At 48.0% G+C, this 22,774-nt stretch overlaps 1 protein-coding gene across 1 annotated transcript in view; it reads right to left on the bottom strand.

Moving 5' to 3' along the window:
* Positions 1-22,774, bottom strand: part of hcls1 (hematopoietic cell-specific Lyn substrate 1) — a 78,931-nt gene that overhangs the window by 50,897 nt on the left and 5,260 nt on the right. Inside the window, exon 2 of the mRNA XM_086010555.1 lies at positions 7,520-7,605. Coding sequence (XP_085866681.1) covers positions 7,520-7,603 — 84 coding nt within the window. The 5' untranslated portion in view covers positions 7,604-7,605. The remainder of the gene's footprint in view (positions 1-7,519; positions 7,606-22,774) is intronic.

Genomic DNA, 22,774 nt, shown 5'->3' with positions numbered 1-22,774 from the left:
GTAAAGCTCCCTCTACACAGTCCCATCAAACACTCCCAGGTCAGGTACAGCACGGGTTAGATACAGAGTAAAACTCCCTCTACACTGTCCCATCAAACACTCCCAGGGCAGGTACAGCACGGGTTAGATACAGAATAAAGCTCCCTCTACACTGTCCCATCAAACTCTCCCAGGGCAGGTACAGCACGGGTTAGATACAAAGTAAAGCTCCCTCTACACTGTCCCATCAAACACTCCCAGGGCAGGTACAGCATGGGTTAGATACAGGGTAAAGCTCCCTCTACACTGTCCCATCAAACACTCCCAGGGCGGGTACAGCACGGGTTAGATACAGAGTAAAGCTCCCTCTACACTGTCCCATCAAACACTCCCAGGGCAGGTACGGCATGGGTTAGATACAGAGTAAAACTCCCTCTGCACTGTCCCATCAAACACTCCCAGGCCAGATACAGCACGGGTTAGGTACAGAGTAAAGCTCCCTCTGCACTGCCCCATCAAACACTCCCAGGCCAGATACAGCACGGGTTAGGTACAGAGTAAAGCTCCCTCTGCACTGTCCCATCAAACACTCCCAGGGCAGGTACAGCACAGGTTAGATACAGAGTAAAGCTCCCTCTACACTGTCCCATCAAACACTCCCAGGGCAGGTACAGCACGGGTTAGATACAGAGTAAAGCTTCCTCTACACTGTCTCATCAAACACTCCCAGGGCAGGTACAGCACGGGTTATATACAGGGTAAAGCTCCCTCTACACTGTCCCATCAAACACTCCCAGGGCAGGTACAGCACGGGTTAGATACAGAGTAAAGCTTCCTCTACACTGTCTCATCAAACACTCCCAGGGCAGGTACAGCACGGGTTATATACAGGGTAAAGCTCACTCTACACTGTCCTATCAAACACTCCCAAGGCAGGTACAGCACGGGTTATATACAGGGTAAAGGTCCCTCTACACTGTCTCAATTAAGTAGATTTATTCCAAAGCTCAAAAAAGTGCCCCCGACTGACAATTCTATTTCCCACATCAGACGTCCTTTAGCCTAAGCAGTGGAATACAAGTCAGAGGAGGTAATGATCACATTGTCCAGTGCTCTGGTCAGACCGCACCTTGAGCATTATGTCCAGTTCTGATCCCCAAGAAAGAAAAGAGACATTCAGGCACTTGGGGAGAGGAGCCAGGAGGCTGATTGCTCGTGTTAGAGGTCAGAGGTATGGGAAAATACTGGAGATACTTGGGCTTCTCAACCATGAAAGTAAGCTTATATATTCAGGTATAAGATTGTTACAGGAATGGTAAATCTAAAATCCTACTTTAAAGTAACTTGGGTAGTTAGGACAAGGGGCCATGGTAAATTTAGGACTGATATCAGGAAGTTCTTCTGCACTCGGAGAGCAATCGATGGACTCCCAGAGAAAGTAATGAAGGCAAAAACCCCAGAATCTTACAAGAAACAACTGGGCACCTCAATAGGGGTGGGGGCAGGGGATGCAGTGAATGGATGACCTAAGAGGGGCCAGAATGGCCTCCTTCATTCTTAATTTTTTGTGCAATCCTGTGATCTTTCTCACTGAGAATTGTGGGCAGTTTTTGCATTGTAGTTCGCAGCTAACTTGGAACTTTACATCAAATCAAATCAGTTTCCTGTGCAACATTTGCAAGGATTCGACAGGAGGCCTTCATTCCAGCAGGGTGGACCAGTGTGAACCCTGTGGCTGAAAGAGCAGCAGTTTAATAGCCTGCACCACCCAGCACTCTGTACTGTGGTGTGACTGAGAAGGACACGCTCCAGTGAGCAGTAGGTATGTCGATGTGACTCCCATTTGATCCCACTCTCTCCACGGCTTTTCCACGGTTTCCGATCAGCCATCATTCCTTTGTGTCAGGGACCTCCAAATTTGATATGCACGGGGCAAAGGACAGGCGACGGATGGATGGCACTATCTATCTCATTCTAATCAGTTGCCAAACTCCTATAGGACACAGCAGACAGACAAAACCCGCCAGAGAGAAATATAAGAGGGGGAAAGAAACAGAGGGAAAGAAAGAGATGAAGATAGAGAGGGAGATAGCAAAATGCAGAGACAGAGAAAGAGGTAGAGAAACAGAACGCTGGAGACACATGGGGGCGGAGAGTGAGAGAGAGGGAGAGGGAAAGAGAGAGAGACGCACACACACACACTAAGAGTGAGGGGAGAGAATGGGTAGAGACCCAACTTCCTTTTCTTGTTCCCATGTTAGCTGACATTGTTAACGGTTCTCTCTCCTCAGGTACTGTCCCCCTCTCCTTCAAATCTGCCATCATCACCCCCCCCTCAAAAAAACAACCCTTGACCCCGCCGTCCTTGCAAACTACCGCCCCATATCCAATCTCCCTTTCCTCTCCAAAGTCCTTGAACATGTTGTCGCCTCCCAAATCCGTGCCCATCTTTCCCAGAACTCCATGTTTGAATCCCTCCAATCAGGTTTCCACCCCGCCACAGTACCAAAACGCCACTTATCAAAGTCACAAATGGCATCTTATGTGACTGTGACAAAGATAAACTATCTCTCCTCACCCTTCTTGGCCTGTCTGCAGCCTTTGACACGGTTGGCCACTCCATCCTCCTCCAAAGCCTCTCCTCTATCATCCAGCTGGTTGGGACTGCACTCGCCTGGTTCCATTCTTATCTATCTAATCACCTGCAATGGCTTCTCTTCCTGCTCCCAGTATCATTGCCACTGGTATCCCCCAAGGATCTATCCTTGGCCCCCTCCTATTTCTCATCTACATGTTGCCCCCGGGCGACATCATCCGAAAACATGTCAGTTTTCATGTGTACACTGCCGACATCCAGCTCTACATCACCACCACTTCTCTAATTTGTCAGACTGCTTGTCCGACATCCAGTACTGGATGAGCAGAAATTTCCTGCAATTAAATATTGGGAAGACTAAAGCCATTGTCTTCGGTCCCCGCCACAAACTCCATTCCCTAGCCACCGACTCCATCCCTCTCCCTTGGATCAGTCTGAGGCTGAACCAGACTGTTTGCAACCTTGGTGTCGTATTTGACCCTGAAATGAGCTTCCGACCACCCATCCGCAGCATAACTAAGACTGCCTATTTCCACCTCTGTAACATCGCCTGTCTCCGCCCCTGCCTCCGCTGCTGAAACCCTCATCCATGCCTTTGTTACCTCGACTTGACTATTCCAATGTATTCCTGGCTGGCCTCCCACATTCTACCCTACGTAAAGTTGAGGTCCTCCAAAACTCGGTTGCCCGTGTCCTAACTCGCACCAAGTCCCGTTCGCCCATCACCCCTGTGCTCGCTGACCTACATTGACTCCCAGTTAAGCAATGCCTCGATTTTAAAATTCTCATTCTTGTTTTCAAATCCCTCCCTATCTCTGTAATCTCCTCCAGCCCCACCTACCGAGGTATCTGTGCTCCTCTAAATCTGGCCTCTTGAGCCTTTAATCCCTGATTATAACTGCTCAATCATTGGTGGCCGTGCCTTCAGCTGCCAAGGCCCTAAGCTCTGGTACTCCCTCCCTAAACCTCTCCGCCTCTCCGCGGGATGAATGTAGAGAGGAAGGTGAAAATGGCAGAGACAGAGCGAAAGGTAGTGTAAAAAATGGATAGAGAAACAATGAAAGCTGCAGATGGATTGGGGGGGAGCAGGGGAGAGGGAGAGAGAGGGAGGACAGAGAGGGGGGAGACAGAGAGGGAGATCAGAGAGGGGGAGACAGAGAGGGGGGTCAGAGAGGGGGGACAGAGAGGGGGGTCAGAGAGGGGGGACAGAGAGGGGGTCATAGAGAGGGAGACAGAGAGGGAGATCAGAGAGGGGGGGTCAGAGAGGGGGAGACAGAGAGGGAGATCAGAGAGGGGGAGACAGAGAGGGGGGTCAGAGAGGGGGGACAGAGAGGGGGGACAGAGAGGGGGTCAGAGAGAGGGAGACAGAGAGGGAGATCAGAGAGGGGGAGACAGAGAGGGGGGACAGAGAGTGGGGACAGAGAGGGGGTCAGAGAGAGGGAGACAGAGAGAGGGAGACAGAGAGGGAGGTCAGAGAGGGGGGTCAGAGAGGGGGACAGAGAGAGGGAGACAGAGAGGGAGATCAGAGAGGGGGAGACAGAGAGGGGGGTCAGAGAGGGTGGACAGAGAGGGGGACAGAGAGGGGGACAGAGAGGGGGGTCAGAGAGCGGGGACAGAGAGGGAGGGTCAGAGTGGGGGGTCAGAGAGGGGGACAGAGAGGGGGAGACAGAGAGGGGGGGTCAGAGAGGGAGATCAGAGAGGGGGAGACAGAGAGGGGGGTCAGAGAGAGGGAGACAGAGAGGGGGGACAGAGAGGGGGGACAGAGAGGGGGAAACAGAGAGGGGGGTCAGAGAGGGAGGACAGAGAGGGGGGACAGAGAGGGGGACAGAGAGGGGGGACAGAGAGGGGGGACAGAGGGGGGACAGAGAGGGGGGTCAGAGAGGGGGGACAGAGAGGGGGGTCAGAGAGAGGGAGGCAGAGAGGGGGACAGAGAGGGGGACAGAGAGGGGGGTCAGAGAGGGATGGTCAGAGAGGGGGGTCAGAGAGAGGGAGGCAGAGAGGGGGACAGAGAGGGGGACAGAGAGGGGGGTCAGAGAGGGATGGTCAGAGAGGGGGGTCAGAGAGAGGGAGACAGAGAGGGAGGACAGAGAGGGGGGACAGAGAGGGGGGACGGGGGGGGGTCAGAGAGGGAGGGTCAGAGGGAGGGTCAGAGAGGGGGACGGGGGGGTCAAAGAGGGAGGGTCAGAGAGGGAGACAGAGAGGGGGGGTCAGAAAGGGGGGACAGAGAGGGGGGACAGAGAGGGTGGACAGAGAGGGGGGACAGAGAGGGGGGACAGAGAGGGGCGACAGAGAGGGGGGGTCAGAGAGGGGGGGCAGAGAGGGAGAAGATGGAGAGAGGCGAAGAGAATGGGAGAAGAGGGAGAGAAAATGGGAGAGAGAGGGACAGAGAATAGGAGAGAGGGAGAGAGAATGGGAGAGGAGAGAATGGGAGAAGTTTGAGAGTGAATGGGACAGGGGAGAGAATGGGTGAGAGAGGGACAGAGAGGGGGAGGGGAGAGAGAATGGGAGAGAGGGAGAGAATGGGAGAGAGGGAGAGAATGGGAGAGGGGGAGAGAATGGGAGAGGGGGAGAGAATGGGAGAGGGGGACAGAGGGGTAGAGAATGAGAGAGGGGAGAGAGAGGGACAGAGAGGGGGAGGGGGAGATGGAAAGTGAGCTGCAGTGACTGGTCTCACTCTGGTCTGGTGCTGTCTGAGCCTCCGTCTTGCGGAGCGGAAGCTGAGAGAGCGCAGTCGAGGAGGAAGACAGGCTGATGCAGAGCAGCAACACAGGGTAGAAAGGGAAGTACGAGTTGACCACACTTCCTGTTTCTTGGTCTGATGATCTGTATTTTAAGATCAGCATCATTGCTGTTGATTGGTTCGCTGATGTTTGTGTTGCATTCTTCACATTTTCTTTTTAGTGTCAGTTTTCAAAAATATTCCACTGAAGATTTATTAAATAACAGAATCGACATGCAAGGTTGCATGTGGAGTCGGAGTACGTGGTTTGGTCGTGTGTGGTTATGTTACTGCACTAATAATCCAGAGAACATGAGTTCAAATCTCACCAGGGCAGTTTGAGGATTTGAATTCATTTTTTTTTTGTTAAATCATCGGATTGTCATAAAAACCCAACTGGTTCACTAATGTCCTTTTGGGAAGGAAATCTGCCGTCCTTACCTGGTCTGGGCCCGTATGTGACTCCAGACCCACACAAACTGCCCTCTGAAGCCAGTCAGTTGTGTCAAAAACCCTACCAGAGGTTCAAGGAGAAGGCCCACCACCACCTTCTCAAAGTAACTCGGGGTGGGCAATAAATGTTGGCCTTGCCAGTGACGCCAACATTCCGAGAATGAATTTTTATAAAGAGGTTTGTGGACCCCATTTCTCACAAGATGAGATCCCAGATCTCGCAGATGCTGGGAGGAGATTGGGCTCCAGTGAAGGAGGGGAGTGGAGTCACTCCACAAAGCTGTTCTTGGGTGTTTCCTAGTGGCTGGAGATGGCGTGGAATCAGAAGATGCCAGTGAGCGGTTTGTACGTCCTTGGACAACTCCCTGTTGGTTTATGGTAACGAGCTGCGGGAGGGGGAACAACCGGCAGGGGAAAGAGAGAAGCGGTTTAAGAAGCTAATAGGATCAGATGAAATCTGGAAAAATAACCCAGTTTAAAATCTGGAAGAGATAATCAGGATAACAGCTCAAGTCTCAGAACTTCACTTTGTGTCTAGCGTGCTGGCTATATTGGTGTTAATTGCCTGACTGCAGCAGATGTCCAACAGATCACTACGCACGCCCACTTTCGGAGCACACACTAAACTGATTTACAAACACACTCAATTTATCTACACACACTCAACCCGTCTACACACACTCAACCCATCAGATCAATGTTTAGGACAGATGTCAGGGAGTTACCTGTTGTCGGACGTACAGAAGCCTGAACAGTGCTCTGCAAACGTCAAATTGGATGTAAGCCTTTTCAAAGTAGCCACCATGACCCCGACAGACTCCTCTGCGACCAAACTGACCAGTAATTGTAGGAGAGAGTTGTAGCCTCCAAGAGAGTGCGACAGTCTAGAGCCAGCATTTAATGCTGTAGGAGGCATGAGGAAACTGAAGGGTTGCAGAGGGGAGATGGTAAAAGAACCAGCTTACTGGGAGGGAGGAATAGGGACGGTGTGAGGATAAGCTAGGCTTTATATAAAAAAACAAGTTGCCCTTTGCTAATCTTCTATTGCCTGGAGTGAGCGGACTTTCTCATCTGCCATTTTATTGTTTTTATCTTTTTCAATTTACTCCTCCAAGCTTACCTGCTCCCCTCTCCTGGTGACGTTGGCTCTCTGCTGGGCTACAGCTCTCCAGATGTCCACTGCCATCTTGTGCCTTGCCCAAATGGCCTTTCTCAATGTAGGAGTCGAGGCATTCAGTGCAGGCAGACTATTCCACCAGAGAGAGCCATGCCCAATCCTGTGCTTACCCCAACCTACATCCACACAATAATTTCCAGCAGGAATAGCGACGAGGAGCAGGAATTTTCCTGAAGACATCAATCTGGCTGAGAAGAAGTAACTCAACAGCAGCCCAGGATTCAATGTGGGATCCTCCTAGTCTGCGCAACTCAGCTTCTGACTGGATAATCAACTGAGTTACTGGGGAAGGCTCACTGTAGAGAATTCGATAGCTGTGGCTGCTGAAGCGAAACCCAGCCCAGACACAGAACAGGATGGAGTCATTCTTTCTGAACATTGTACGAGTGTTAAATGAAACCGGTTTGGGACTATCGCAGTCCAGATGCTCTAACCTGGACCTGGAAGGGTTCGATGGCAGAACTTGAAACCCAGAAAAACGCAGGGTAAAGGACTCGGTCAGTCAGTGCCCTCGAGCACATCAATCTCACTTTCTGAGAATGTTCTAGGCCTACTTAAAAGTAGGAATTTGATTGGATAAAAAAGGATTACTCACAACAAAGTTAGGATCCGTTTCCCAATCGTCTCCATCCTTCTCCACTTCCACTTTGACATCATGGCCCACTGCAGATTTCCACATCTCTGAGAACCAAAGGAAGATGATTTAATACACAAACCAGTGTCAACTTGGAACAGGCTACATAAGATTACATAGGATATACGGCACAGAAACAGGCCATTCGGCCCAACCAGTCCATGCCAGCGTTTATGCTCCACTTGAGCCTCCTCCTGTCTTTCCTCATCTAAATCTATCAGCATGACCCTCTATTCCCGTCTCCCTCATATGCTTGTCCAGCCTCCCCTTAAATGCATCTATACTATTCGCTTCAACTACTCCCTGTGGCAGCGAGTTCCGCATTCTCACCACTCTTTGGGTAAAGAAGTTTGTTCTGAATTCCCTATTGGATTTCTTGGTTATCTTATATTGATGGCTTCTAGTTATGCTCTTCCCCACAAGTGGAAACATTCTCTCTGTATCCACTCTATCAAAACCTTTCATAACTTTATGGACCTCTATTAGGTCACCCCTCAGCCTTCTCTTTTCAAGAGAAAAGAGACCCAGCCTGTTCATCCTTTCCTGATATATATACCCTTACATTTCTGGTATTATCCTTGTAAATCTTCTCCGCATCCTCTCCAGTGCCTCTATATCCTTTTTATAAAGAAATAAAGACTTGCATTTATATAGCACCTTTCACAACCACCGGACGTCTCAAAGCACTTTACAGCCAATGAAAGCACTTTTGAAGTGTAGTCACTGTTGTAATGTGAGAAATGTGGCAGCCAATTTGCACACAGCAAGCTCCCACAAACAGCAATGTGATAATGACCAGATAATCTGTTTTTTGTTATGTTGGTTGAGGGATAAATATTGGCCAGGACACCAGGGATAATATGGCAACCAGGACTGTACGCAGCACTCCAAGTGTGGTCTAACCAAGGTTCGATACAAGTTTAGCATAACCTGATTACTTTTCAATTCTATCCTTCTAGAAATAAACCCTAGTGCTTGGTTTGCTTTTTTTATGGCCTTGCTAACCTGTGTCGCAACTTTTAGTGATTTGTGTATTTGTACTTCGAGATCCCTTTGTTCCTCTACCCCACCCAGACTCACGCCCTCCAAGTAATAAGTGACCTCCCTATTCTTCCTACCAAAATGTAATACCTCACATTTATCTGTGTTGAACTTAATTTGCCAGTTGGATGCCCATGCTGCAAGTTTATTAATGTCCTCTTGTAATTTGTTGCAGTCCTCCTATGTATTGACTATCCCCCCCAATTTGGTGTCATCCGCAAATATAGAAATGATGTTTTTGATTCCTATGTCTAAATGGTTAATATAAATTGTGAACAACAGTGGTCCCAGCACTGATCCTTGTGGAACATCACTACCTACCTTCTGCCACTGTGAATAGCTACCCTTTACCCTTACTCTCTGCTTTCTGTCCTGAAGCCAGCTAGCAATCCATTCTGCTACTTGTCCCCTGACTCCGCATTCTCTGACATTGTTCATCAGTCTATTATGGGGTACCTTATCGAAGGCCTTTTGAAAATCTAGATAAATTACATCTACTGCATTACTATTGTCTACTCTCTGCGTTACCTCTTCAAAAAATGCAATGAGGTTGGTCAAGCAAGACTTTCCCTTTTGAAATTCATGCTGACTATTCATTACTATGCTTTTGGTTTCTAGATGTTCTTCTATTTTCTCCTTTAGTAGGGATTCCATTATTTTCCCTACCACCAATGTTAAGCTGACTGGTCTATAATTCCCTGGACATGTTCTATCCCCCTTCTTAAATATCGGTATTACATTAGCTATCTGCCAGTCCTCTGGCACTACACTTTTTTCTAATGAATTAATAAATATGTGTAGTAATGCCTCTGCTATCTCTTCCCTAGATTCTTTTAAAATGAGTGGATGCAATCCATCCGGACCAGGGGTTTTATCCTCTTTGAGTTTGATCAGTTTATTTAATATATCCCCTCTTTTTATTTTAAATGTACTTATCTTATTACTATACTTATCATCCAATGTCATGTCCTCCTGTTCTATCTCCCTGGTAAATACTGAAGCAAAATAATTATTTAATATTTCTGCCATCTCTCTATCATTATCTGTGGTATTGTCCTGTTCATCCCTTAATGGCCCTATTCCCATCCCAACCTTCCTTTTTTTATTGATGTGCCTGTAAAATATTTTACTATTTTGTTTTATGTTCCTTAATAATTTAATTTCATAGTTCCCCTTTGCCTTCCTAATTATTTTTTTGACTTCTTTCTTTCTAATCTCTTCGTATTCTCCCTTATCATACACCCCCCTGATGTCTATGCACTTAATGTATGTCTCTTTCCTTACCCTCAATTGTTCCCTTATGGCTTTATTCATCCATGCAGTCTCATTAGTGTTTAGTTTGTTCTTCCCTTTTAGCAGAATATATTGTTCCTGGACTCTGTTGAACACCGTTTTAAATGTTTCCCATTGCTGTTCTACATCATTGTTTGCCAATATTGTTGCCCATTTTATTTTCCCAAGTTCTATTCTCAGCCCGTCAAAATCAGCTTTTCTCCAATCTATTACGCTGGTTTTCATCATACTTATGTCCTTCTCAATTATCATCTTAAAGCGTATTATATTATGGTCACTATTGTCTAGATGTTCCCCTACTTTTACTTTTCTTATCTGCTCTGGTTCATTCCCCATTACTAGACCCAATAGCAAACCCTCCCTTGTTGGGCTTTTTACATACTGGGTTAGAAAAGAGTTGGAGGAACTTCATTCCCTTATCCCCTTTACCTACCTCTTCTGTCCAATTAACATTGGGGTAGTTGAAATCCCCATGATTATTATTCTATGTTTTTTACTCATTTCCCTAATTTGTCTGCATATTTCTTCCTTCACCTCCCTTCCACTATTAGGTGGTCTGTAGTCTACACCTATTAGTGTGATTGATCCTTTATTATCTTTTATCTCTATCCACATGGATTCTACTTTTATAATTGCAAAATACTGCAGATGCTGGAAATCTGAAATAACAACAGAAAATGCTGGAAATACTCAGGCCAGGCAGCATCCACGGATGCTGCCTGGCCTGCTGAGTATTTCCAGCATTTTCTGTTGTTATTTTGGATTCTACTTTTGTCTTGCTGATAGCTGCATCACTTTTTTCTACTACCATTATGTTATCCCGAATAAGTATAGCTTCTCCACCTCCCCCTTTTCTCTCTATCTTTTCTCAATATGTTATACCCTGCAATGTTCAATTCCCAGTCCTGATTTTTCTGTAGCCATGTCTCAGTAATCCCTACTATGTCTGGTTCCTCCCAACGCATGATTGCCTCCAGCTCCCCTATTTTATTATGGACACTGTGTGCATTGCTGTACAGACAGTTTAACTCATTTTTAATAGGATTTCCTCTCACTTTATGTTTACCCATCTTTTTAGACTCCTGTTCTATAACTCTATTTATTCCTATGCCATCAATGTCCTCCCTTGCTTTATTGTTTCCTATGCTCTCTTTTCCTGTTTTGTTTATAATTAGACGGGTTAGGTTTCTTATAGATCCCTCCCCCCATCTTACTAGTTTAAAGCCTTTGACACCTCCCTATTTACCCTTTCCACTAGGACACGGGTCCCATCTCGGTTCAGGTGGAGCCCGTCCCATCGGTACAGCTCCTTCCTGTCCCAGAACTGGTGCCAGTGTCCCATGAAAAGGAACCCCTCTTTCCCACACCAGCCCTTTAGCCACATGTTAATTCTCCTGATCTGTCTGTTTCTATGCCAATTTGCACATGGCTCGGGCAATAATCCAGAGATTATTACCCTCGAGGTCCTGCTTTTTAATTTAGAGCCTAACTCTAACTCCTGATACTCTTTCAGCAGGACCTCCTCCCTGTTCCTACCTATGTCGTTTGTTCCAACATGGACAACTGGATTTACCCCCCTCCCTTTCCAAGTTCCTCTTCAGCCGCTGTGAGATATCCCTTACCCTGGCAACACACCCTTCAGGATTCTCGTTCTTGGCTGCAGAGGACGCTATCTATCCCCCTAAGTAAAGAGGCCCCTATCACTACCACATTTCTATTCTGCTCTTCTCCCCCTTGGACAGCTTTCTGAGCCACGGTGCCTTGTTCTGCATTGTGGCTGTCCTCCCCGCAGTCTTTCTCCTTGACCTCATTTGGTTTCTCCCATGGCCTATGTACACGCTCCCCTATCATAGACTCTACCCACCCATTTAATCCCCTTCCACAGCCCCTGTACACTCTACCCTATCATGGACTCTACCCATCCATTTAATCTCCTTCCATAGCCCATGTACACTCCACCCTATCATGGACTCTACCTACCCATTTAATCTCCTTCCACAGCCCCTGTACACCCTACCCATTTAATCTCCTTCCACAGCCCCTGTACACTCTACTCATTTAATCTCCTTCCACAGCCCCTGTACACTCTACTCTATCATGGACTCTACCTACCCATTTAATCTCCTTCCAAAGCCCCTGTACACTCTACTCTATCATGGACTCTACCCATCCATTTAATCTCCTTCCACAGCCTCTGTACACTCTACTCTATCATGGACTCTACCCATCCATTTAATCTCCTTCCATAGCCCATGTACACTCCACCCTATCATGGACTCTACCTACCCATTTAATCTCCTTCCACAGCCCATGTACACTTTACCCTATCATGGACTCTACCTACCCATTTAATCTCCTTCCACAGCCCCTGTACACCCTACCCATTTAATCTCCTTCCACAGCCCCTGTACACTCTACTCATTTAATCTCCTTCCACAGCCCCTGTACACTCTACTCTATCATGGACTCTACCTACCCATTTAATCTCCTTCCAAAGCCCCTGTACACTCTACTCTATCATGGACTCTACCCATCCATTTAATCTCCTTCCACAGCCTCTGTACACTCTACTCTATCATGGACTCTACCCATCCATTTAATCTCCTTCCACAGCCCACGTACATGCCCCCCTATCGTGGACTCTACCCACCCATTTAATCTCCTTCCACAGCCCATGTACACGCTCTCCTATCGTGGACTCTACCCACTCATTTAATCTCCTTCCACAGCCCATGTACACTCTCTCCTATCGTGGTCTCTACCCGCCCATTTAATCTCCTTCCACAGCCCATGTACACTCTACCCTATCGTGGACCCTACCCGCCCATTTAATCCACTGAGGGAAAGTTTTGTACAAATGCTCATGAACACATTTTAGGTAGTGGAGGACATGGGTTCACCAATTACAAAAATATACACTCAAGTTGCATCCCGGTATTTGGTTACCGTTGTTGTTAAACAGTTTTATATTGACTGGGTGTTATCAGTGAATAGTCAATAATCACACCTAGATCCATCATCACCTTTACCATCAGATAGCCCTTCATCACAGACTCGCATCATATTCCAAAGTCCATTGCCTTCCTTTTATAATCAATGTTAAAATTCATCTGCCATTTAATATCCCATCTAGCTTTGAATGCTACTGTTGTAGGAATTGACGAGTTCCTAACTAATAATTAAGGTCGACTCAGGCGATCAATCAAACAGGTCTTTAATGTAAAACTAAATGAGTTCAAACAGTTTGATGAGATTGATACAGGAGAACCACGAAAACAGGTCTTAACAAGATGGAGCTTCCACGAGGACTGCCAGGGCGGTCCCGTGGAAGGCATCATGACATCATCACATTTTGCCCGCGCTTGGGGGTCACATGATTAGCGGCATGACATCATCGCGTTTGCCAGCGTTTTACTGCGGTCTTAAAGGGACCACGCCCCGTACATGCAAACAGTATGTACAAACACAGAAATAACTAACAGACTGGTACAGGCTTAGGTTGGAGTAAAACATCGTTAAAGGGAATTATGTACAGTTGCTCAGAGTCCCTCAGTGGCTCTGCCACATGCGCCCCCCCAGAATTCTCTTTAACGGAAAAAAAACAAATGGTGAGGGGGTCTGGCAAGCCTGTCAGAATGACTCCTGTACTCCCGAAGCGGAGGCTGCTAGACGGCTGGCAGTCGAGCGGGCGATTGCACTTGGTCTAGCGTGACGACGATGGGTGGCCGACCTCGTCTTGGCGGCTGTGCTGTCTCGACGGGGCGGTTGAGGTCCAAGTGTGCTGGCTTTAAACGGTCGACTGAAATGTGGTCCGGTTTACCACCGACATCTACCGTGAAGGTTTTGTCTCCTGCCTCTAACACGCGGAAAGGACCTGTATACGGGGCCTTGAGTGGATCCCGATGTGCATCGTGGCGAATGAAAACGTATTCAGCCTTTTTTAGCTCTGTGGGAACGTGCGATCTCTGAAGTCCGTGCTGCGAAGTGGGGACCAGCGCGAAACATCTGGCCGCCTCCTGGTGACTGTTAAGCTGGCCTGACGTGGACCATGGCTTCATCGGAGTTGGCAGGAAATCCCCTGGGACTCGCAGCGGCTGACCATATACCAACTCTGCAGAGGAAGAGTGAAGGTCTTCTTTGGGGGCCGTGCGAAGGCCCAACAGGACCCACGGTAGCTTGTCCGCCCATCCAGCGTCCTGGAGGCTGGCCCTCAGGGCGGCTTTCAGCGATCGGTGAAAACGTTCACAGAGGCCATTTGCTGTGGTGCGGTGTAATTTGACACCGAGTCCCTGGGCCATTGCATTCCAGAGTTCAGAGGAAAACTGCAGTCCCCGATCCGAAGAAATGTCAGCGGGCACTCCAAAACGGGCGACCCAGGAAGAAATGAACGCCCTGGCCACGTCCGCCGAAGTAGTGGATGACAGGGGCACCGCCTCTGGCCATCGGGTGGTGCGGTCTACCATGGTCAGTATGTGAGAAAAACCATGGGAAGGTGGGAGTGGTCCTACCGGGTCCACATTGACGTGGTCAAAACACCGCTCCGGAACTGAGAAAGTGGCCAATGGGGCCTTGATGTGGCGCTGTACCTTGGCCTTTTGGCAGACGACGCAAGTGTTGGCCCAGTCACGGACATCTTTGTGCATGCCATGCCAAACGAATTTAGCTGACATCAGCTTCTGAGAGGCCTTCATTCCCGGGTGTGACAACCCATGTATGGCGTCGAACACTTTGCGGCGCCAGCCAGCCGGTACGACAGGGCGTGGGTCCCGTACAGAGATGTCACACAAGAGCGTGGTACCTGCCGCATGGAACTTGAGGTTGACCAACTGGAGGCCAGTGACGGTGGTTCTGTAGGCTTGGACTTCTGGGTCCGAGGCTTGATCCGCTGCCATGAGGTCGTAATCAATGCCTAAATGAACCGTATTGACGGTCGCGCGGGAGAGGCAGTTGGCCACCAGGTTGTCCTTACCGGCCACGTGCTGTATATTCGTGGTGAACTCGGATATATAGGTCAGTTGACGTTGCTGTCGGGATGACCACGGTTCGGCGGTCTTGGCCATGGCGAAGGTGAGCGGTTTATGGTCCACGAAGGCGGTGAAGGGACGTCCTTCGAGGAGGAAGCAAAAATGGCGGATGGCCAGAAAAAGAGCGAGCAACTCCCGGTCGAAAGTGCTATACACTCTCTCGTTCTGCCGTAGTTGACGGCTGAAGAATGCCAACGGCTGCCACGTCCCGTTCACCCACTGCTCTTGTACGGCACCGATTGCATAGTCTGACGTGTCGGTGGTGAGGGCGATGGTGGCTCCTGGCAGCGGGTGCGCCAGCATAGTCGCATTGGCCAAGGCGCTTTTGGTGTCAGCGAACGCCCGGGCCATGTCATCCGTCCAGTCTACCGTATCCTTGCCAGTCTTGCCCTTGAGGGCCTCATACAGGGGCTGCATGAGTAGTGCTGCCTTAGGCACGAAACGGTGGTAAAAATTTACCATGCCTAGGAATTCCTGCAGGGCCCTAATGGTTTGCGGGCGTGGAAAGGCTGTCACCGCCTCTACCTTCACTTGTAAAGGAACCGCTCCCTCTGAAGTGATGCGATTCCCCAGGAAATCAATTTGTTGCAGGCCAAACTGACACTTGGCCGGGTTGATAATCAGGCCGTGTTGGCTGAGACGTCGAAAGAGGGTGCGTAGGTGACAGATGTGTTCTTCTTTATTGGGACTGGCAATGAGAATATCGTCCAGGTAGACGAAGAGGAACTTGATGTCCCTCAGCACGGAGTCCATCAGGCGTTGGAAAGCCTGGGCGGCGTTCTTCAACCCAAAAGGCATTCTTAAAAATTCGAACAGGCCGAATGGGGTGATGACTGCGGTCTTCTGGACATCTTGGGGATGAACGGGGACCTGGTGGTAGCCCCGGACGAGGTCGATTTTCGAGAAGACAGTGTTCCCTGCCAAATGGGCGGAGAAATCCTGGATGTGGGGGATCGAGTACCGATCAGGAGTGGTGGCATCATTTAGGCGTCGATAGTCACCGCATGGCCGCCAGGCTTCGGGACGATGTGGAGGGGTGAAGACCAGGGACTATTCGACCGGCGAATAATCCCTAATCGTTCCATGGTCGCGAACTCCGCTTTTGCGACCGCCAGCTTGCCAGCAGCCTCCGCTTCGGGAGTACAGGAGTCGTTCTGACAGGCTTGTCAGACCCCCTCACCATTTGGTTTTTTTCTGTTAAAGAGAATTCTGGGGGGGGGGGGCGCATGTGGCAGAGCCACTGAGAGACTCTGAGCAGTCCCTCAGTGGCTCTGCCACACTGTCACATTTATAGGGTTCTTTACACTAGATATTTTCTCAGGTCCAGCATCATCCATAAGCAGACCTCACGTCCCTTATGATCTAGAGTGTAAATTTTTCCGCCCAAAATCTAGATAAATGACAGCATGACCCATGTATCCTGCGATAGAACTCTTACTCCATATGATAGTGACTGGATCATATACCACCACGTAAACTCACCTCCCCTCACAGACTTCTGTTGAACAAATAGCAATTGTGTAGTTACACAGTGAGTATCCCTTACTCTGAATAAACAGTGACACTGTATAGTTACACAGTGAGTATCCCTTACTCTGAATAAACAGTGACTCTGTACAGTTACACAGTGAGTGACTCTTACCCTGCTGGTGGTGATTCCTTTCTCACCTCCAGCCTCTGTCTATCTGTCACAACCTTTCCTGCCTCTCTCTAGTTTATCAATACTAATAATATGGTCAGTGCCACTCACTTCCCCCTTTGTTCCTCCCACATTGTAAACCCATCTCCCGCTCCAGGCACTTCATCCTCCCCACATCTTCACGACTGAAACCAAGATTCATCGCACCATCTCCAACTCACTCTTCCCGGGGGTCTCAAATGAAGGAGGCCATTTGCCCCATCCTGCACACACCCTCCCACAGAAACCTGTGACTCCCCCATCGCAGCACCTTACTGCACGGATACTGTGGAACTCCCTCCGTCTTCCCTTCTTTGTACAAGCTACAGGCTTCTCAAGACTGAGCATGGGTTCAGCGAACTACCACTTCCTGACATACCTCGACTGCAGGCCTCCTCTTTCCAGCTCTGCGTTCTGGGTCTACGCTTCTCGATTTAAACAAAGGCCACGATTTACTTGATAGATTTACTTTCGCACTCAGCTGCAGCCTCACTTGGATTTCTTTTCTTCAGCTTAATCTCTGAAAAATTTGCAGAAGTTTCCGGGGCTGATTCATTGCTAAACTCCAAGCTGAACTTTGACCTTTCAGGGGAAATTCTCACCTTACCAAAAAGCTGTAACCCTGTCCAGCCCTGTGCTTCACCTCCAACAGAAAGTGAACCACTGTTAAAACTAAATATTACTCAACAGGGACTAAGATTTAAGATAATTTAACCCCCCCCCTCCCCCCAGCTATGCTGAGTGGATGTAAACAGAGGCAGACTTTCTAGTTCCATGTCTCATTGCTTCAGTGAGAAACACTCCCGTCTGTTTTATTAATTAGCTTGTTTATTTCACTCATTGTGCATTTTTATTCGAGTTTAACAATGGCTCCTTAAACTGACAGGATCATGGGGCCTTTTACTCTGCGCGTTACACAAAATGGGAGCTGATTATCACAGGAGGAAGAAAAGTCCAGTCACAAATGAATTTAGTTATTTAATCATTCATCATTCTTCCCAGATGTGGGCATCGCTGGCAAGGCCGGCATTTATTGGCCATCCCTAGTGCCCTGGAGAAGGTGGTGGTGGGCCGTCTTCTTGAACCGCTGTAGTCCTTGTGGTGAAGGTACTCCCACAGTGCCGTTAGGTAGGGAGCTAGCGGTTTGGTACATCTGGGTGGTTTTCTAGGCCATTTCAGAGGGCAGTTAAGAGTCAACCAAGTGCTAAAGGGGGCCTGTTCCGTGTTGTAAGATGGTCAATTTGGCCTTCTCTCAGTGTGTCAGTCAAGTCTTGCCTCACCTGGTCAGATGGTTGGTTAGCCCCCGTTTCAGAATGAGAGCGGGGTGAGGGACGATGGACACTCTGCTAACCTGGGACCTTGTTACTCACAAACGCAGTCTGTTCTCCGAAGTTAGTGTCGGAAAAAACAGATTATTTGTTTGTCAAGATTTTAAATGAAAGAACAAGCCACAAAACCAACATGTCCAGGTCAAAAACAATCTCACCTCCCCTTCCCATACAAACCCCACAATTCACCTTCACATAGGGACTCCACACCTCATCCTCACATAGGGAACCTACACCGCCCCTTCCCATATGGACCCCACAATTCACCTTCACATAGGAACCCCACACCTCACCCACACATGTCAGTGGAGAAGAAACATGTGAAGTAGGAAGAGAGACAGGACAATGGAAGTATACCCTGTGGTTAAACTCTCAATAGAGTGAAGGAATAGGCAATCCTAAAGTACAGATCTAGTCTACAGGTGCACAGACCCAGGGGTAGAGGTACACAGATGTAGGGGTTTCAGTGTATCTGTACCCTTAGATCTGTGTATCTGTACCCCTAGACCTGTGTATTAATACCCCTAGAGCTGTGTACCTCTGTGTACAAAGGGTTATTAGAATATGGGATCCATTCCACAAAGGGCTGTTGTAGCCGAGTCAGTCGCAGCCTTTAAGAGAATTAGGGAAACACTTCAAGGGAAAATATTACAGGGTTTAGGGACAGGTCAGGGAGATAGAATTGGAGTAGGTATCTCTAGGGTGGGGCTAGCATTGGTACAGGGCTGATGGGCTGAATGGACTCCTGTACTTACATTTCTCTGATTTCCTCCATTGGTAAAAGAAAGAAGAAAATGCAAGAAATGCAGCAATTGAATCGAGAAAAGATAAGTTCATGTTTCGGGTGAAGACCCTTCGACAGAACGGTTCTCATCTGTAGTGGTAGTCGATTAAGCTATGAAAAGCCTGGCCCATAAAAACATAAGAATTAGGCACAGGAGTAGTCCATACAGCCCTTCGAGCCTGCTCTGCCATTCAATAAGATCATGGCTGATCTTCGACCTCAACTCCACTTTTCCGCCCGATCCCCATACCCCTTGATTCCCCTAGAGTCCAAAAATGTATCGATCTCAGCCTTGAATATACTCAATGACTCTCAACAAAAATACATTCCAGTGAGAAAGAAAGATTTTAAGAGAAGGGAGCATCATCCGTGGCTAACTATGGAAGGATGGTATTAATTTGAAAACAAAGGCATACAATGTTGCCAAGATTGGTGGGAGGCCAGAGGATTGGGAAATTTTTAAAAACCAGCAAAGGATGACTAAAAAAATAATAGAGAGCGAAGATGAATTATGAGAGTAAACTGGCAAGAAATATTAAAACAGATAGTAAGAGCTTCTACAGGTATATAAAAAGAGAGTAGCTAAAGTAAACATAGGTCCCTTAGAGGATGAGACTGGGGAATTAATAATGGGGAATGGGGAAATGGCAGAGACTCTGAACAAATATTTTGTATCTGTCTTAATGGTAGAAGACACTAACAACATCCCAATAATGGATAATCAAGGGGCCACAGGGAGGGGGGAACTAAAGACAATCACTATCACTAAGGAAAAAGTACTTGGTAAAATAATGGGACTAAAAGATGACAAGTCCCCTGGACCAGAGTGCCTGCATCCCAGGGTCGTAAAAGAAGTGGCTGCAGAGATAGTGGGTGCATTGGTTGCAATATACCAAAATTCCCTGGACGCTGGAGAGATCCCAGCGGATTGGAAAACCGCAAATGTAACACCCCTATTTAAGAAAGGAGGGAGACAGAAAGAAGGAAACTATAGACCAGTTAGCCTAACATCTGTCATTGGGAAAATGCTGGAGTCCTTCATTAAAGAAGCAGCAGCAGGGCATTTGGAAAATCATAATGCAGTCAAGCAGAGTCAGCATGGTTTATGAAAAGGAAATCATGTTTAACAAATTTGCTGGAGTTCTTTGAGGATGTAATGAGCAGTGTGGACAAAGGTGAGCCAGTGGATGTGATGTATTTGGATTTCCAGAAGGCATTCGATAAGGTGCCACATAAAAGGTTACTGCATAAGATAAGAACTCACGGAGTTGGGGATAATAATATATTAGTATGGATAGAGAATTGGCTAACTAACAGAATGTGCAGGTGCAGCAAGCCATTAGGAAGGCAAATGGTATGCTGGCCTTCGTTGCAGGAGGATTTGAGTACAGGAGTGAGGAGGTCTTATTCCAGTTGTATAGGGCCTTGGTGGGACCACACTTGGAGTGCTGTGTACAGTTTTGGTCTCCTTGCCAAAGGAGGGATATGCTTGCCGTGGGGGGAGTGCAGCGAAGGTTCACGAGATTGATTCCTGGGATGGCGGGACTGTCGTATGAGAAGAGATTGAGTAAACTAGGCCTGTATTCTCTTGAATTCAGAAGAATGAGAGGGGATCTCATTGAAGCATACAAAATTATTACAGGGCTTGATGGGATGGATGCTGGGAGGGTGTTTCCCTTGGCTGGGGAGTCTGGAACCAGGGGCCACAGCCTCAAGATAAAGGGTGGGCCATTCGGGACTGAGATGGGAAGAAATTTCTTCACGCGGAGAGTGGTGAGTCTTTGGAATTCTCTACCCCAGAGGGCTGCGGAGGCTCAGTCATTGGGTATATTCAAAACAGAAGTTGATAGATTTCTGACTAGTAATGGCATCAATGGAAATGGTGATAGGGCCGGTGAATGGAGTTGAGGCAGAAGATCAGCCATGATCTCATTGAATGGCGGAACAGGCTCGAAGGGTTGAATGGCCTACTCCTGCTCCTATTTCTTAAGTTCTTAAGACACCCCAAAAGACCAGGTCAGAGACAGACACCCCTTCATTTACTCAGCAATAGTTAAAGGCCTAACCTCTCAAGTCTCTCTTCATAGCAGTAACATCCCAGGGAATCTACACTGCACCTTTTCCATTGTTTTATATCCTTCCTATAATGTAGTGTCCAAAACTCCAACTCACTCCCGGGTATCTGTTATTCTATATATAAACCCCCTGAACCCCTTGATTAGATTCCAGCCTGTAACTCACTCACGGGTATCTGTTATTCTATATATAAACCCCCCAAACCCCTCGATTAGATTCCAGCCTGTGACTCACTCCTGGGTATCTGTTATTTTATATATAAACCCTCCGAACCCCTCGATTAGATTCCAGCCTGTAACTCACTCCCAGGATCTGTTATTTTATATATAAACCCTCCGAACCCCTCGATTAGATTCCAGCCTGTAACTCACTCCCAGGATCTGTTATTTTATATATAAACCCCCCGGACCCCTCGATTAGATTCCAGCCTGAAACTCACTCCTAGGATCTGTTATTTTATATATAAAACCCCCGAACCCTTCAAATAGATTCCAACCTGTGACTCACTTCTGGGTATCTATTATTCTATATATAAACTACTCAAACCCCTTGATTATATTCCAGCCTGTAATTCACTCCCGGGTATCTGTTTTCACTATGGACGTCCAATCCCTCTTCACCTCCATCCCCCACCAGGACGGCCTGAGGGCCCTCCGCTTCTTCCTTGAACGGAGGCCCACCCTCCTCCACCTGGCTGAACTTGTTTTTACATTGAACTTCTCCATTGACTCCAGTCACTTCCTCCAAATAAAAGATGTCATTATGGGAACCATAGATTCCAACCTGTATGGTTCTGGCTATGCCTGCCTTTTCGTGTGATATGTGGAATATTCCATGTTCTAGTCTGACTCAGGTTCCCTCCCACACCTCTTTTTCTGGTACATTGATAACTGTATCTGTGCTGCTTCCTGTTCTCACCCCGAACTGGAAGATTTCATCAACTTTGCTTCGAATTTCCACCCTTCCCTCGTCTTCACATGGTCCATATCCGACTCTTCCCTTCCCTTCCTTGATTTTTCTACCTCCATTTCTGGAAATAGGCTGTCAGCCAATATTCACTATAAGCACACTGACTCCCACAGCTATCTTGATTACACTTCCTCCCACCTCAGTTCTAGTGGACTCTATTCCATTCTCCCAGTTTCTCCAACTCTGTCACATCTGTTCTGACAATGCCATCTCCCCCACAGCGCTTCTGATATGTCTTCCTTTTTCCTCAACTGAGAATTCCCCTCCACCGTGGTTGACAGGGCCTTCGACCGTGTCCGTCCCATTTCCCGCACTTCTGCCCTCACCCCTTCTGCTCCCTCCCAGAACTGTGATAAGGCTTCCCTTGTCCTCACCTTCCAGCCCCCCGGGCCTCCACATTCAAAGGGTCATCCTTCGTCCTTTCTGCCACCTCCAGCATGATGCTACCACCAAACACATCTTCCCCTCCCCTTTCAGCATTCCGAAGGGAACGTTCCCTCCGAGACACCCTGGTTCACTCTTCAATCACTCCCAAAATCCACTCCTCTTCCCACGGCACCTTCCCATGCAAGCACAGGAGATGGAACACCTGCCCTTTCATCTCCTCCCTTCCCACCATCCAGGGCCCCAAACACTACTTCCAGGTGAAACAGCGATTTACTTGTACTTCTTACAATCCAGTATATTGTAGTCGCTGCTCACGATGCGGTCTCCTCTACATTGGGTGAAACCAAACACAGATTGGGTGACCGCTTTTCTGAAAACGTCCGTTCAGTCTGCAAGCGTGACCCCGAGCTTCTGGTCGCCTGTCGTTTTAATTCTCCGCTCCACTCCCACTCTGACCCCTCTGTCCTTGGTCTCCGACACTGTTCAAAATGAAGCTCAATGGAAGCTCGAGGAACAGCACCTCATCTTTCCATTAGGCACTTTACATCCTTCTGGACTCAACGCTGATTTCAATCACTTCAGATCATAACCACTGCTCCCATTTTTTTGTACAGCTAGTGCTGGTAATGGTTCTGC

Source organism: Somniosus microcephalus, chromosome 17 (genome assembly GCF_052327205.1).
Source record: "Somniosus microcephalus isolate GS21.2 chromosome 17, FLI_Smic_1.0, whole genome shotgun sequence".
Taxonomy (NCBI): Eukaryota; Metazoa; Chordata; class Chondrichthyes; order Squaliformes; family Somniosidae; genus Somniosus; species Somniosus microcephalus.
Note: the sequence above shows the minus strand (reverse complement) of the source record. Positions and strands in the feature narration are given on the sequence as shown.